This window comes from Electrophorus electricus, chromosome 7 (genome assembly GCF_041902795.1).
Source record: "Electrophorus electricus isolate QZ-2024a chromosome 7, ASM4190279v1, whole genome shotgun sequence".
Lineage (NCBI taxonomy): Eukaryota > Metazoa > Chordata > Actinopteri > Gymnotiformes > Gymnotidae > Electrophorus > Electrophorus electricus.
In genome coordinates, this window is record NC_137503.1 from 21,862,689 (window position 1) to 21,879,373 (window position 16,685).

General features: G+C 40.7%; 2 protein-coding genes across 12 annotated transcripts in view; both read right to left on the reverse strand.

Moving 5' to 3' along the window:
* Positions 1-570: 570 nt before the first annotated feature.
* Positions 571-8,472, reverse strand: gtf2a1 (general transcription factor IIA, 1). 2 transcript variants are annotated; one of them, XM_027000803.3, is made up of 10 exons: positions 8,238-8,472; positions 6,533-6,634; positions 6,272-6,422; positions 5,778-5,842; positions 5,279-5,363; positions 4,765-4,898; positions 3,920-4,021; positions 3,210-3,503; positions 2,868-2,957; positions 571-2,429 (listed from the first exon to the last, which is right to left on the reverse strand). In XM_027000803.3, exons 1-10 carry the CDS (start codon positions 8,265-8,267, stop codon positions 2,322-2,324), a joined length of 1,161 nt encoding a protein of 386 aa, XP_026856604.2. In that variant the 5' UTR covers positions 8,268-8,472; the 3' UTR covers positions 571-2,321. The 2 variants fall into 2 exon arrangements, with proteins under 2 accessions (XP_026856604.2, XP_026856605.2); XM_027000804.3 differs by lacking the exon at positions 8,238-8,472 and adding an exon at positions 7,088-7,251.
* A 2,677-nt stretch (positions 8,473-11,149) lies between these two features.
* The window catches only part of ches1 (checkpoint suppressor 1), a 31,464-nt gene continuing 25,928 nt past the window's right edge, over positions 11,150-16,685 (reverse strand). For 8 of the 10 annotated variants that reach the window (XM_035524198.2, XM_081717376.1, XM_035524195.2 and 5 more), the window contains 2 exons: positions 16,251-16,356; positions 11,150-15,682 (listed from right to left, as the gene is read on the reverse strand). In XM_035524198.2, coding sequence (XP_035380091.1) covers positions 15,220-15,682; positions 16,251-16,356 — 569 coding nt within the window. In that variant the 3' untranslated portion in view covers positions 11,150-15,219. The remainder of the gene's footprint in view (positions 15,683-16,250; positions 16,357-16,685) is intronic. The other 2 variants (XR_004775798.2, XM_027000771.3) reach the window with 2 other exon arrangements.

Consider the following 16,685-nt stretch of genomic DNA (forward strand, 5'->3'; position numbering starts at 1 on the left):
TGAAAGGACCTAAAGCAAGCAGTTCATGGGAGGAAGCCCACCAACATAACTAAGTTGAAGCCATTTTTCTCTCATTAGTTTAGCATCTACTATTAGGGCTTGTGTGACAAACTGGTGAAGTTTTAGGTCACATTTATGCAGACAGATAGAAACTTCTAAAAGGGTTCACAAACTTTCAAGCACTAATAGGCTGAATAGAGGCAAATTGCAGGGTTTGTTTTTGGATGCCATTTAGTGTTGAGCATATTTTCATTTTATGACGTGCTTTTGTGTAAAGAACAGTTTTGCAAAAAAGAACATTATTCTGATCACCAAGATGCTGTAAAAATGTAATTTCTTCAGAGGACAAGTGCTCAAGCAAAATTAAATGCCCAATATGTCCAAGAATTACCAGGTTCCTGAACCCCACGAGACTGTGGAAAATATTGTTTACCTAGTTCCTTTTTAAGTTTGGATTTTGTTTTGCTTTTGGAGTATCCTTCAATTATTGCAGGATCCTCCTTGAGGCTGCTTCTAGATGACAGTTTCCTGGATTATTTTTCAAGATTATCCAAACTGTTTAAAATCCAATAGTTTTCATAATCCTTTAATTAAAAGTCATATACAAAGGAAAAAAAGTAGCCATGAATCTGATCAACAAATACTAAAAGATCTCTGGTATTCCAACACATCTTCCAACTCACAGTAGTGATTTATGAAGAGCAAGATGATCGCTAAAACAGTAGTAGATAAATACAGTTCTCAAATTGTTGCCCCAGACACCAGTTCCTGCTCATGATTTATTAACAATCATAAAAACAAAGCCAAGCATACAGTCTTTAGAATTTACTCTAAAAAGGCTACCATTTTTGCAAATACCTGATAGCAGAAATTATATTGAAAGGCACAAACAATAAAATGACAAGCAGGAAATAATTATACTAAAATGCGACACACAAAAAAAACAAAAAACAAACAAACCCTCACCTGAAAGTGACAAGCTGTTCCATCCATCGGACCACAATCTGATTATAATGTACATTTAGAATGGTCTTGAGACTTTCCAGTATCCTCAGCACTAGCCAACAGAAGATGGCAGCTTCAGATGAAAGACAGGAATATCTCTGATTGCAATACGGCACGTGTGACACGAGGACAGATTTTAAAAGGGGAGAGAAAAAAAAAAGATCCAAACAAATGTCGGTGTGCTCATAGAGAAGAGTCATAATGGGACAAAACATAAACCTTCTAAAGCAGACTGTGGAAAGAAAAGGACCACTTCTTTTTCCATAAGAGCACAGTGTGATGCAGCTTTATCCCCGATGTATGATGGTGCCTGAGCATTCGGGAATAAATACAAATAACGAAATCCTCAAAAAAACCAAAAACAACCTCAACTGCAATGCAATATAAGCAGCACGGTTGTCCGGGTACTTGACAGACATGGTCTGACTCCATGGTGCACGAACACACATGTGCGCACACACACGTGAGTTAAAGCCACTGGAACTAAGCATGCTATAGTAACTACATCACGCCAACAGTGCAAACCTTTAACCAGCTGAAAAATACTGTATTAGACAAACACACACAAAAACTTGAAAATGTTACACTTGTCTAAATCTATTCACTGACTTAAAAGGAACATATTGAAAAATTTAAATAGGTTTGCTTTAATCAGATGGAAGGGACACAAAATGGTAGTGCTGGTGCACTAGCACAGTTGTTGCTCCTGTTGTCTGCTGTTTAGTGTTTCATTTTTATTCCATTTTTGATGAAGAACCATAGGCTAACTCATGATGGCAACGGTGCTGTAGAACAGTGGGGGGGATTCCAGAACAAACAACATGGTTAACTAATCCCTGCATCGCAGGATTGGCTTAGAAACCCAGATCTAGTCTCAGAACTAATGAGATTACAACCAACAATGCACACAGGTGCAGCACACAGGAATCTACAGAGTACACGCTGGGGTCTGAGGACTTCACAGCTAGTTCGAGGCACTACAGATATGCTCGGTACAGCCTCTACTTGATATTTTTTTTGTTCAAGTTGGGCATTCTGTTTTAAACGGTTCACTGTTACGAGGAATTAGGGACTTCTGTCCCGAGATGAACCAGACCAAACGGGCAGTCACCATTCTGCTGGTCAAACAGGTGGCACTCGCTATCACTGTACAGGGGGGTGGGGCCTGGAGTTTCCACACAGCTCAAGGCATCACGCGACAGTAGTGGGACATCTCTCCTCATCGCTAACCATGTGCTTTTCCTAAAGCGCATACAGTCCAGGGTCTTGAAGTGTCTTGCATGGAGATTGGACAGTTTGTTTTGGGGTCTGTTTCTTTACCATTCTGCATCCCCAATGGCTTTGGAAAAGACATAGTCACGTCCATTCAGGTTCATAATCCCATCCTTCAGATGGAATTTCCACTTGTTCTTACTTCTGTGAATCTGAAGTAAAAACATTCATGAGAAAACTACACTGGAACATGAGTTCAAATCCCTCATGATAAATGAGAAAAATTTAACCTTACAGAAATGATCAGGAAGAACACATCATCTTTACAAATGAAGACAACTAGCTTTAAAGAACTATCTGGAAAGTTTTCAAATGTGATTCACTTGGTTTCAGAATTCTCCAGCAGGAGACATTTCCTGTCAGACCTTTTTACCTAGCCTAGTTTGCATCCTCTGATGAACAATGGTGTCAAATCAGAGATTACACAGACAATCTCCAAAAGTAGTACTTAAAAACAACTGAATCCCCATAAATTCTGCATAATGGTTTCTAGCAGAGTCCATATCCTCAAATGGGCCAAACTAACTGAAGACCAGACTCACTGACAAAGCTGAATGAAGACTATAAAGTTTCAGCACAAAGTCACGTACCTTATCATACTGACACACCACCACATTTTCTGTGTCAAACAGCTCCTGGTCCTCCTCATCACTCACATCATCTCCACTGTTCAGGGGCTCCTGTAAGTAGAGACACCATCAAAAAGAAATATGAACTTCCCCTCTTGCATGCCTATGAAGATTTTTAGTCATAACAGGTCAATGAATTGCCTAGTGATAACATTTCAAGATATGGCACTCATCTGGTCTTGTTTAAAACACCATAAGCCTGTTGATTCCTGGGGACAAGTCACTGTAGTAGCTTCCCAAACCTCCACGGCCCATTACAAAAGAGCAGCTGCATCCCACATCTACACACGGTGCAACACACACCTCCTCCACCTGGCCATCCTCCCCGCCGTCTTTGTCTTTGTCTTCATCTTCATCCTCATCATACTCATCCTCGTCTTCGTCATCTTCCTCTGTGGACGTGTCTCCGGCTCCATCCACCTGCAGCATCACGGGAGGCTGCTGCTGCTGCACAGGCTGCTGGGCCGGGGCCTGCGTCTGGCCCTGCACCTGCGCCGGCACCTGGCCTTGGGCCTGCGAGTGGGCTTGAGCCTGGGCCTGCACCTGTGCCCCTCCCGGACCAGCCTGCGTCTGTGCCGCCATGGCTGCCTGCATTACCTGCACCAAAAATAGGCCTCAGTACAGTTGTAGCCATGAGGATAGATGTGCCAGGTTCGGTTTATTCCAGGTTTCTGTTTTACCAGAAACACTAGCGAGAAAACGTGCATACCCTCTCAGGCACAGAAAATGATACTTTTCTGTTTATAGAATAGATTATACCACAGGTCTCAAAGCAAATGTATCTTACTCATACACATTCCCAAAGCACTGGAACCTTCACACACACACACACACACACACACACGACTTAAAGCATGTACGTGCACGTTTCAGAGAGCCAACTTAAAACCCAAAAGGGAAAATCTGCAGCCGTGTCCATTTCTTATGCTACACACAGTAAACTAGGGTTCGAGCTGGTGGTGAGCAGAGACCCGCACACTGGATATGCGGTGTGCAGGGTGGGTGTTGCTGACCTGAGGGTTCTGCTGCACTTTGTTCCCTGTGAGGACAATCTGCTGCGGCTGGATGATCACCCCAGTCTGCTGAGGAAGTGCTCCCTGGAGAGGAGTCAGCACCTACATGCAGCAAACCACAGCACATTCTCACAGGCCTGCCACTCCTATACCATTCTGCAACAGCAACACATTAAAAGCCCTTCTAAAACAGGACATGTGGGAAAGAAATTTCCCCAGCAGAAACCATCCAGTCTCTTACAAAGAGGCAGGATAAAAAGTACTGTCCAAGCAGTGTATACACTCATTTGCTGTGTTTCCTGGGGGTCTGGATCAGTTGACTGAGCTGTGTAGAGTAGAAGTGTGTGTCACCGGCAGTTGTCACCAACTGCATTTTATTGCCAACAAATCACGCTTTATTAAGCTTGGTTACAACTACTTTAGCTGCAGTAACTTGCATGGTCGTAGATAATTGATTCAGTGCACAAAGGCATTTAAAGTACAAACACTGCAAAATATATGCAAAGCTAGAGTCTCCGCAGGAATACAATAACCATTAAATAGAAGTATAGACTGTGCCATCAGTTTTGCCTAAAGAGAGGACCTAAGGGTGATGGTCTCTATTCAGTTACAAACACACAATCCAAGCAGTGTTTCCTTGTGTAACTCAGTACTGTCTGTTGTAGGTCTTGCTACACAAGCATGCAATATAGGTAAAATGAAGGCCCAGAATAAATGAATTCCAAATAAATGTGTGTTTGTGTACCTACTTAAGTACCAGGACCAGTGGACACGGTGTGTGTGTGTGTGTGTGTGTGTGTATATAGCTGCTGAATAAATGGAACTTGAGGTGCTGTTTGGTGTACCTGCTGAATAACTGGGGCCTGCACTCCACCTGGCTGCATCTGGGGTAGAACCTGCTGCTGCACCATGATTGGTTGCTGGGGTTGGATGATGTACTGAGCTCCATTAGCCGCTCGGACCACTTGCAGGATCTGACCTGAATGCCAACCAGCCACATTTAGCATGTCACGCACCAGAAGCTGCCTACCATACCTTACAAGCAATTACCCCACACTAAGGTACCTGAAAGCTTATTTTTAGATCTGCCATGTTACACAAAGCAGGATCTTTAAAAGGACAAGCAGACGAGACTGCACACCACTGCAATAAAGCACATGCACATCACCACAGCACAGCTGTAAATTCACAGCACTGGGCAGGTGGTCTTACATAAAGAAATTTACATCAGTAATGACAGTAAGTGTGCTAACTTGGGAATCAAAACCATGATTTTGGTGCAGTTCCTGCCTTGCTATACCAGGTGAGTTATAGAAGCATTATGTACATTTAAGGAAGTGTATCAACACAGGCGCTCACCCTGTGAGGTGATGAGCTGCGGGTAGGGTCCCACTCCTGCCATGCCAGTGGGCAGTGCCAAGGTCGCCGCGGTGGCTGCTGCACTCTTAAAACATTACATACAAAGGAAGGTGTACAACACAATGCACATTGGCTACAAGCAGAGAAGCAAAAACTCGCTCTGCAGTTTTCAAATGAAAAGCGGAAGACGACGCATCACGCTGAAGAGTACAGCAACACATCTCGCTAATGCTAGCCCTCAAAGTGATATTTGGAGCTACATAAGTTCTGATGAGTCAAATACAAAAACACCACAGCTTTCAGCTCAGCCTGAAAAACAATCCAATGTCACCTTGTTAGAAGCTCCAGAGCATCATCACCACATTACACATTAGAAAAGCTCAATGCACCAGCACTGCACCATGTTCTCTGTGCTCAGAGCCCTTTGAGAACTCACTACTGTTCTACTGTTGCTTGAGTTAGAGGCCTCCTTAGAGCGATGTGGTAATGACATACTCACCATGCCTGTAGCACTCATGTGCTGCAAGATTTTGGGATCCTGCACAATCACCTGCTGCTGTGGGGCTGAAACAATAAAGATCAAATTAAACATACTTACATACTTAGATCAAAGAGCTGATCAGACTGGGCTGCATCTGAGCCCAGTTACTGAGAGTGAAAGGAAACCAATGATTACAAAATAAATGGTTACACTTTTTTTTTTTTTTTTTTTTTTTACATACAATAGATGACATCTGACAAGTTGTAAATGTGTCAGACATGCATCAAAAAGAGATTTAAAGCATTATGGGTTAATTACATTTTTTATTTCTGTATATTCTTTTTAAGTTAAATGATACTAAATCACTAACTGATATTAATATGCCCATTTGACCTTGCTCAAAATTACTAAAAAAGTCTATAGGACATCTATGCTCAATTCTTTATTCAAGACACGTCGTCGTGTGTTTGCAGGGGAGCAGATGAGGGGACGTGTGAGCTGGCTGGGCTGACCTTGCTGCGCTGGGGGCATGAGGACCTGCTGAGACTGACTGGGTTGCTGCGTCTGTGTCACCTGCTGGGTCTGTTGCACCTGCAGGGCCTGCTGCTCCTCCGTGTGGAAGCCATCCACTGCCTTCGACTGCATGAGCTTACTCTCCCAGAGCTGCATCACACCACCCAGGGCAGGTTAGGGGCTTTAGAGGCTGACAGGCAGATGTATGCTCACATAACTGAACAGGGTTTACAAAACAGGAGGAAATTTCACTCATTTACCGTTTTAAGCTCCATGAGAACCTGCTCGTCCACGCCCTCATCCAGGAAGAGCTCTCGAACTTCGTTGATCACATCTTCCATTACATTTCTATAGAGTTTAGGCTATAAAGGAGGCAACACAAAAGAGCTAAATAAGTTTATGCCAATGGAAAGTTGCAAACTAAATGATTGAACTCTACCATTTAGTTTGCAACCTTCCATGAGCATAAATTCATTAGTTCTAATGTTAGAGGCTATATTTACAAAGTGAATAAAACAAGTATGGTCTATGACTGGAAAAATAAAAAAAAGTGTTTAACTTGCACTGCAACAGACACTTCTGAATAAGCAAAGGAAACTACTGCAACATTTAGGAAAGTTACATTATGGGGAACTGGAGATTTGCACTGCTAGGGTTCTTTTTTAAAATGGCTGGCGCCATCGGTGATCTTAGCAGAAGCCTACATTAAGATACATCAGCAGCGACCTGACCAAAAGACGTTCTAGCTATAAATAGACCATGCACAAGTTTCGCATCCAGCTGCACACAAAACCACTGAATGCGTTAAAGCATACTCTCGTTCCGGAAGGCAGTCAAATATCTCGCATGACCGCACTGCGAATAGCATCCATCTGTTTTGTAATAACACAAAAATGGTCGCCCCACATAGCGACCGAGGCCACTGTCCAGGCTGTCCGTAGTGTGGACCTCCCTCTCTGGGCCCAGGCGCGCACTATTTAAAGCACAGTCTGGTGTTTATATGTAGAGCCAATGACGTAGCGTTGAGTAACACCTTCCCATCCCGGGAAGTCTATATTAGAGAGTCGATATGGCTGTATAAAACCAGCCGTCGGAAAGGAGGAGGGTCAGAAACGCAGAAAGGAGTGATTGGAATCGTTACGAAACAGCTTCAGCCGTCACGCAAGCTAGCAAACTTCCAATTCGGACATTTGTTTTTCGTGAGAATGGATCGTCATATCACATTTGTGCATGTAACCTGTGCGTTAACGCTTTAAATATGGGTAAATGTGTATAACGTGATGGCACTGCAGTAAAAAGGAAAAAAGATACGGCTAGCTACACTGCTAGCCAAACGGAGAAGGTGCCTGCCTGCCTGCCTAATATGGCGCAAACTTCAGTTCTGTAACTTGCAACAAATCACAAAAAGTCTCTGTTCTCTTGTTTTGGTTAACTGTAAGATGTCAGAAGTGCGTTTTGGATGAAGGTGCTTCAGCGACAACTGTAACATCGACTCAGACAAATTTAAAAAGCGTTAGCATTCTGATATTTTATTTCCTCTATCTAGCTAGAACAATGACACAGCGCGATATGCCGTTCGACACTAAATTCAACTCAATTACAACCTCCATAACATATAGCTAGCTAGTAACAGCTACATTAGCCATAATCCACTCTAGCGACCACGAGATTAGACAGCTAGAGCTTTTACCAGATTCTGGTTAGTTCAACGAAGGATATGAGCCGTTCACTTTCTCAACTGATAGGTTAGCTAGAATACAAGCATACCTGCTTGCAGAAAGAAGTTAAAATGGCCGATTTCGTATGGCCAGCATTTTATTAATGGGAACGCCAAGAAAGGGTTTGATTTTAAAATACTGCTTCCGGCTATCTGTAATGTTTTGATAATTTATTTTCAATATCTGCCCTCTGGCTCTTTGTTGCTGAGTTAGTCTCACTACAGTCTTGTCTGAGATTGGTCCTTACCACTATATTCGAGTTAGCCGAGCTCGCCATTATTAGCGTAGTGTGAAACCACACGAAAATCAAGCGGGAAAAAAAAATAATTAAAATAAAAAATATCTAAAATATAATACACGGTTATTTAAAAGTCGCCGGCATAGGTTCGGAAATAAAACACAGCTGTTTACGGTCTATATCACAGTCCCCGGGCTGCACCTTCCCAGCCGTCCTTCTCCCGTCGTCGTCCTCCTTTATATACCGAGTGATGGAGCTGCGAATGCGCGAGACATAGGGCAGGGTCAGCCGGGCTTTACGGGAAATATCGCGTGAGTTTAAGAGGACGCTGGTCTACACAAACATGCTATTCTACGGTATGCTGTACCAGCAGGTCTGGGATCAGTATGGCCAGAGCTGAATATTTTGATCAGGTAACGTTTATCTTGTGAGCAAAAGTCACTGAACAAAGTGGTAGCTCTGTTACCGAATGTCCTTAAGCCCCGGCTCATGTAGTTCTAAAATACACAGTGTGCGCAATCATTGCAAAAACCAAAGCGGAGGGTGACCGTTGCATTTAAAGCTCTTAACATTTGCACTGTTTGTAGGTCATGTATTATGAGGCAGACAAGTTTTAAAATCAGGCTTAATGTAGTTTTTATAAAGTAAGTTTTATCTAGGGTTAAATTCTTAGGATGACTAGGTAGAATATTATCCTATGAACAACAGCAAGTGTATTAAAAGAGCGTAAAATACTGAGCAGGAATTATGATTAATAACCAATGTACAATCTAAATCCTAACACACGTTTATTCGTAGTAACTGCGATCCACCTCGTGAGGGCAGCCGCTATACCGCTCGATAACAGCATGTCCGCCCGATCTCTGCAGCAGTGCTTAAATCCCGAACGCATACAAATTGCTTGTATCTTATCATCTATAGTTTAGTGTAAATAAATAACATTTTGTTCGATGTGGAAGGAGACTGCTTGAAGTCTAAATTAGAATGTATTAAACTATAATTTAAACATTTCCAGGTATCAGCTCATGAAAGGCATGATGGCAGGGAGGGTAACAGAAAATGAGCAATAAACCGAAACTACTTACAATTGTAATAGACCAAAGAATAGTTCGGAAAAAAATAAGATAAAGGGCTTTCCTCCTGAATAGCAGTAACATAATTATTACATGTCATATGAACATAGAGCCAGCTTCCAGACTGTACACAGGAGATCCCTGGGATATATTGGGCATACTATAAGATATTTGGAACTGAGAGGAGAAAGGAATGAGTATTTGGGGCAAACTGTATGTACTGGGGTATTCAGTCTGAACTGGAATATGCATTTGTTAATATCTGCGAATATATTTTGCTCTAAAGTAGCTTTCCTTTCTTGCCGGAGCTGATTTGGGGGCATTATCATACTTAAAGTGACCATTTCCCATTATACATTAACACACAAATGCATGTCATAATGCTAAGCTACATTAGCTGTTCTTTTTCTTTAATATCCCTGTAGCACCTGCTCCCATGTTACTTGTATTCCTCACTTCTCTTATTATGCCAGCCAACCTCATCTCCATTATGACAGTAGATATAGAAAATAATAGCAATACAGGAAAAATATTCAATCACTTGAGTTTGTGTTCAATGTGTCCAATCATATGCATTTATTAAACAATTTAATCTCACTTTTTAACTGCACTGGTTTTATTCACATTTGAATCTCCTACAGCTTTTAGTCTGACATACAATAAAACTAGGTTTATTCTTTGGGATTCTTTATTTGATATACTTTAACTATTTAATCTCTTAATCACAATTTCCTTGCATGGTTATTTACAGTAGACAGAGTTTGTTTGTTATGCGATGTTATGCTCAGTTCAATTTTTTATTGATTTGGTTTTAACAGTACAGTTCTGGGTCCCACGGTAGTGTGTGTATTGAATGCCCAGATTGTACATACATATTCCCAGGTTCCTGGAAATGAAAACCGACTCTAAAATTGGAGTCAGTATTGCCACAGAAAAAGTGAAGTACACAATATGGAGGAAACACATAAATGTGCTTATCCCTCCCGTAGTTGCATAGCAACAGAGCCGGCTTCAGTTGCACAAGAGTGTGTACAGGCAGGTGGGAGCATCATTAGGGCTGGCAGTTTAATGGGTGACTCTCTGCAATCCCTCCACTGTGGAGTGACTTCTGTGTGAGGAAACTCCAGTTTACCCTACTTCTTCACAAATAGAATGACATGTTCCTTTTTATGCCTTTAATCATTACACTTTAGTCGCAGATGACTAATCAAAGGCCTGACATTTTGCAATAGTCTCTTTTAATCTATAATCATTTTCTGAAACATGTCATCACTGGCATATTGCAGCTGCATGTGGCCAAGTTGCTTTAGCTGCAAAAATAATAGATCATTTTATTGGCAGTTTGGATTAGGCTTGCTGGTTTATCCTATATGTAAATCTAGTGTAGGCCCCACTAAGAAAAAAGTTCTTTCTTAGAACTAGTGGCAGACCTTTCAGTGTACAAATGAATCACATTGGGCTGGACATTCTCAGAGATTGTCGTTTTGTTTTGTTCTGTTTGTATTTTTAAAGCCTTTCCCACATATGCCTGATGTCACATGTTTGGAGTTATCTATAGGGGGTGCCGCAGATTAAGGATGCATTTTATTCTTTTTAAAATAAAGATCAAATGTGGCCTGTAGGTAGGTGAACATCTTTATTTTTATTTATTTGTTGAAATAAGCACACACAGGAGTGGGGAGTGCTTGGTTTAGGTACCATCATACTTACTGAGCAGGATCTTTACTGCAAGCAGCAGAGTGTTGCAAGCATCTGTCTAACTTCATATAAACTGTTGGATAATCTGGAGAATCTATTTGTCAGGCCTCGGGTATATTACAGCAGATGACATAATTCTGAATAAGCCAATTTTCTCACTTTCAAAACTGGTATTTTTAATGATTGTAACTGGAAGACAATACATTAAATAAACATTATTGTAAGTCTCAGAAAGAAAAAAATACAAGGACATATTTTTTGTCACAGAATAGTGAGATTATATACACATACAAGTGAAACAGTTATAAGTGTTCTTTGGCAAAATGATGGTACATTAAGGAATGAGGCAGTATAATGTTTTTCTGTATGGGATTTCTTCCAAGTGTCTGAAATTGCAAGCCATGTCAAAACAAGTGTTTGACATCTCAAAAGCAATTGCTTCTTCTTTGACAGTAACTTGATAAATGCATCTGACTGGCAGTGACATTCAAAACGAAAAGCATGAACAAAGTAGAAAGGCAGCTGACAGTACAGGCTTCCCAAACCTCGTTATTTCTGCTCTGCTCGATACACATTTGTATGATTTATGTTCCACTTTTACTGACACGTGCAGCATGTTTCATACTTCAGCACATAAGCACAAAGAACAATATAATGCACTGGGTACTGAGTCAGGATGAAAGAGGTTTCAGTTCCTGTGGAAATAAAGGGACATAACATAACTAAACTCTATCAGTAAATCAATTCCTAAAGGAGATCAAGCTGTAAGGCATGGTCACTTTATTGGACCATCAGTATTACATCACAGTTTGCCTGGATAGTATATTGCCAAGCTGGATTTGTGTGATGGCTACCTTTTCTTGGGGCACAGTTAAAAGGTAGCTCTGAGTTGACATGAACAAAGTTATATTAGTTTAGCTCAGACAATCTTAAATTACCTGCAACAGCAGGCTAACTAATAATCCAGCCTCACAGTAGTCAATGGTGCCCAGCTCCAGATCTCTTCCACATGATGTCACTTATGCATTGAGTCATACCAGCACTTATCATCTTTAGAGTGTGAGTATAAGCAAACAGGGAAAAAAAAGTCTGTGTGAATGTTTAATGGGTGTAATACAGCTAAAATGCACCTGCGCTCTGAGACAGAGGCAACACTCACAGATTTAGGTACATCAAAGTGGACCATGAACACAGAGCACTGCCAGAGTGGAACCATACTTAAAAATGTTGCATAATGCACATGTAACAGAAGCAGAAATAAATGAAAGCTGTACTGCAGATGAGAATGGCACACAGCCAGTAGCATTACAAGCTCAACATTAGCATTAGCATTGCAAGCTCAAAACTGAACTAAGGCTCAAAGCAAACTACCAGGTGTCTTCTTTAAGCAAGCCCTTTCAAAAATGACCACACTCTTCAGGAAAACCACAAACACAATGAAAATGTGAACAGAATAAAATAGGATAAAATTAGACATAGGTAGGATAACATTTCTCTGAAAAACAATGAATAGACTCAGATACAATAAATGTAATTTTACTGTTTTTCAAACCATTGGAGCTCATGTTGGGAATTCATCACTACAAAAAGGAGTTGATAAAAAATTATTATTAATAATAAGAAAGATATCCACGCACATATCCAATGCAGACTGAAGGTTAAAGGGTGTACAGTGATCAGTCACTCAACACTGATTCCTGACATTTTGACAATTACACTAATGAACTAAGAAACCACAACAAACACAGTCATACTTTCAAACTTTTGATAATATTAGTGTCACCTGAAACTCCAAAAAGCCTAAGTTTCTAAGTGAAATATCCATAAGTATCTTCCCTTTGAAGAGTTGTCTGCCAGGAAATGATATGACCTAAATTAAAAGTAAAGAACTATATTTTACAAAATCTAATTTGTCAGATGTATGCTGTAAACAACAAGTGTCTCTTTACGTTTGACTCTCATATGAAAATATGTCATGCTTCATGCTAAATACATCGTTATACACTATCTTTCAAGAAGAAGGGGAAAAATACTGTTTTCTTATTTACAAGTGCCCATGCATTATAACTGAGAAAACCTGTAAGGCTCAACCACCTTTATTTAAAAATAATAATAAAATAAAATAGTAATAATACATTTAAATTCTTTTTTACAGTGTTGTCATAATAGAACAAAATTGTTTAGGACGTAATCTTACTTTAGAAAACAACACAAAAAATAAATCAAGTAAAAAAATGTACTTGTACTTTTTGATATTGTTATACATCAGGCAGGTTTTTGTACCATTGCTCCATACAATGTAGGTTAAGTGTGCTTTAGTCATCAATTTGCTGCAGACATATACATTTGGCTTGACAGAAAGAATCAGTATATTGCATTTGATTTTACATTTTTGTCAACTATTGGACATAGAATATTTTTTACAGACATTAAGAAAACATTACCTGCTTACTAACTAAATGTTTCTGAGTTCTGAGCATGTGTTCTTTTTTTATTTTCATGTTAAGAAAAATGAGAAAACAAGACATTTCAGGAGTACACAGCATGGCCTCTGAGTACCAGGTACAGCTCATAAGGAGGACAGATTAGCCCAGTCTCTACAATTGCAGTAATTTTTACATTATAAATACACAAACATGATAGACTCTGAGCAGAGGGGTTGGTTTATATAGATATTTAAAAAAAAGAATTCCCCACTCGCTCTCCTCTGGGAGGTCTTTATCCCTCAAGGTCAGGTCCTCTACCAGAGGCCTAGGAGCTTGAGGCTCCTACTTAGCATCTTATATATATAAAACATACTGGCTCTCACAAGTGGCTGTGCACCCCTGAAGAAAAAATAGATCCAAGTAATGGCACCTTGGATGCAATACTAGTGCAGAGTGGACCTCACAGTTTTGACACTGCTCAGATGTTTGTTGAACTTGGCTGTTAAAATAATTATTTCTGTGACTTGGGGCACATGCTGATGGTTCATGAAACTAGTGCCACAAGCTTACTGCTTCATATGAGGAAACAGATTGACACTCAGACAGGCACTAAACCATCACCACCAAGGAGCACCGCTAATGCAAATACATGCCACCACCGCAGCTTTAAAGGAGCATGGAGGCCATTTTGTCATTCAGAGTTTAGACGGGCATGAAGACAACATACACAGGTATGTTGTAAAGTGGGTAGGTCATCTGTTTTGAGAGTAACTGTACTAACTAAACACGTATGGATTAGCTGCACTCGTATTGATAAGAATCGTCTTTGGCACTCCCCAGAGTATGAGCAGCAGGAAGAACATCTTAGGATGTTTTCACACAAGCTTCAAAACAGCATCTATTTCTGGAAGAAAAAAAAGTAAACTTTCATGCTGCCCTGTTTGCAGAGGAGGAACCATGTGACACTGCATATGCCCGTCATGTCAAAGTGTAAAGAACATGTTAAATGAGTCTCTATTATAGACACCTGATCTCAATGTCATTCTGGAAAAGCAATTTGAGAGAGCAACATCAAGTGTCTCTCATAGGTGATTATAGTCCAGTCAGCTCATATTGTACCATGTTGTAAGGTCAAACCTTTTCAGATTGTCCTCTTGTAATTCACCCTTCCACTTTCGACGTCAATACTCTGTTGGTAATTAGGCTACTGGGTTCTTAAAAAATACCCAAGAATCACACCTGAACCAAGAAATCAGGAAAAGAGAATACATGAATACAGGTGTGCAGGAAGTTAAAAAAAAATATCGACTGGCATTTGGAAACACTGCATTCACACTCCTCAGCCAGGTCAAGAAGGAGTTGATAATCACTGAGGAGTCGGACCAGTGTGTCAGATTTGCGCAAGTGCAAATGCAAAACATGAAGTCCCTAGTGCAGGTACTGGGAATCACTAGGCTGAACCAAATTTCTGAAATAAAACTTATGTTTGCAACAAGTGTGAAAAGACCCTTAGTTCAGCATTCCTTGTTACTACTGGAAGATTTTTTGACATCCCCATTACCTACATGATGTATTGAAAAATGTAATCCTCACATGTTAATGATTCTCATTATGGCTTGTATCCCTTTAACATGCACACGAGAAATGAACCGAAGAGTGAGAATCATCTGTTAGAAAACAGCGCCTGAATTTATGGAAAACAAAGATTTTTTTTAAATCGATATTGCCACATATGAATTCACCTGAAATTCCAAAAAAAGAAAGAGTGGGACGTATTGTCAAGCCGCTTCTATGTTAGTCCTTCCCTCCCTCCCTCTGGACTCTGGATGTGTGCTGACTGGTTTTGCTCTGAGAGGCTTGTACACCGGCTAGGTGAAGTAGAGATCCTGCTGCCTCCTTCATCTCCTCGTCCTCATCACCGCTGGCCAGAAGCTTCTCAGCGCGTCTCTTCTTCAGAGGGAGCATGTCTCCGGGTTTTAGCAGAAGGCCTTTAGTGCAGTTGGTTCTTCTTCCATGAAGCTGGGAAGGGGGTATGGTGGCATCCAGGGGGAAGTCTCTAGGCTCCTCTTTGACCTCTGTGATCCTGTAGCTGACCTTCAACCCTTGGCTACAGGCAGGACTGTCTATATGAAGGGAACGGGAAGAAGGGTCTCGTTGGAAATTGAAGAAACTGGTCTCCTCCTGAGGGTCATCGCCAGGTGAGCTGTCTCTCCCTTGGGCATCATCCAGAGCTGATCTGATAATACACACACACACTCTAAGGACATATGTGGGTTATTCCACTTTAAGACATGATTCACATATGTGTCATCTAACTCACATGTGTGTTAATGCTCAAGAGACATCTCACATGACATTACTGTGTCAGGACTGAAGTGTAGTGAATGCAGACTTCAGGATCTTTACCAAGAGCTACACTTACCTCACTATAAAGTGACTGATCTACTGCAGTGTTGTCTTGGTTTAGTATAAGATATTACATAAAATGTTAAAAATATCAGAGATGTTTGAAGTAGTCTCCATTTGAAGCAAAAACATTTGTTTGAAAGTAAATGTGGACAAAAACAGACAAGAAAGCTTGTCTCCCACCATATTTAAGCTGTTTTTGAATAAAATTTGGTTACATCTGTGTTTAATGAACATTAGCAAATTTTCACATATAATTATTAATGCTGGACTATAGTATTTTGTGTGGAGAAAGTTTTGAACTGGAAACAGAAAATTAGGTGTTATTTGATGCGTTTATACGTGTATCTCTGTGTGTATGCGCATGAGTCTGTGTGTTTACTGTCTGTGAATTATCATTTCAGTCACATTAGACTAACCTTGCTGATGTGGTCTTCCCCAGAAGATTCATAGGTAGAGGTCTGATAACTGAGGAAAGCCCCTGACCGGTCAGTAGGGAGCTATGCTGGATCACTCTCTGTGGGACTACACACAACAAAGGCATGCTCCATCAGCTCCATCACACCACCATCAGCTACATCACAGAACTATGAGCTCCATCACACCACCATCAGCTACATCACAGAGCCATGAGCTATACCAGAGCACCATCAGCTATGTCTCAACACCACCACCTAAACTGCTGCACCATCAGCTACATCATATCACCATGATCTCTGCTACATCACAGTGAATATCCATAGTGTGGATACTGTATTTAATGAAATCAATCAATCAATTTGTGCATGTTTGTACAGCATTATTTAGAAAAAAACTGCATCATGGTCTCCAGAAAAGAGTAAAAGGCCTCATGT

Coding starts and splice junctions, on each gene's coding strand:
- gtf2a1 (XM_027000803.3), bottom strand. CDS start 8,267: ATGGCGAGCTCGGCTAACTCGAATATAGTG. Junction 6,635..8,237: donor CGGCTAACTCGAATATAGTG/GTAAGGACCAAT, acceptor CCTCCTTTATAG/CCTAAACTCTATAGAAATGT. Junction 4,022..4,764: donor AGGCCCCAGTTATTCAGCAG/GTACACCAAACA, acceptor TGCTGCATGTAG/GTGCTGACTCCTCTCCAGGG.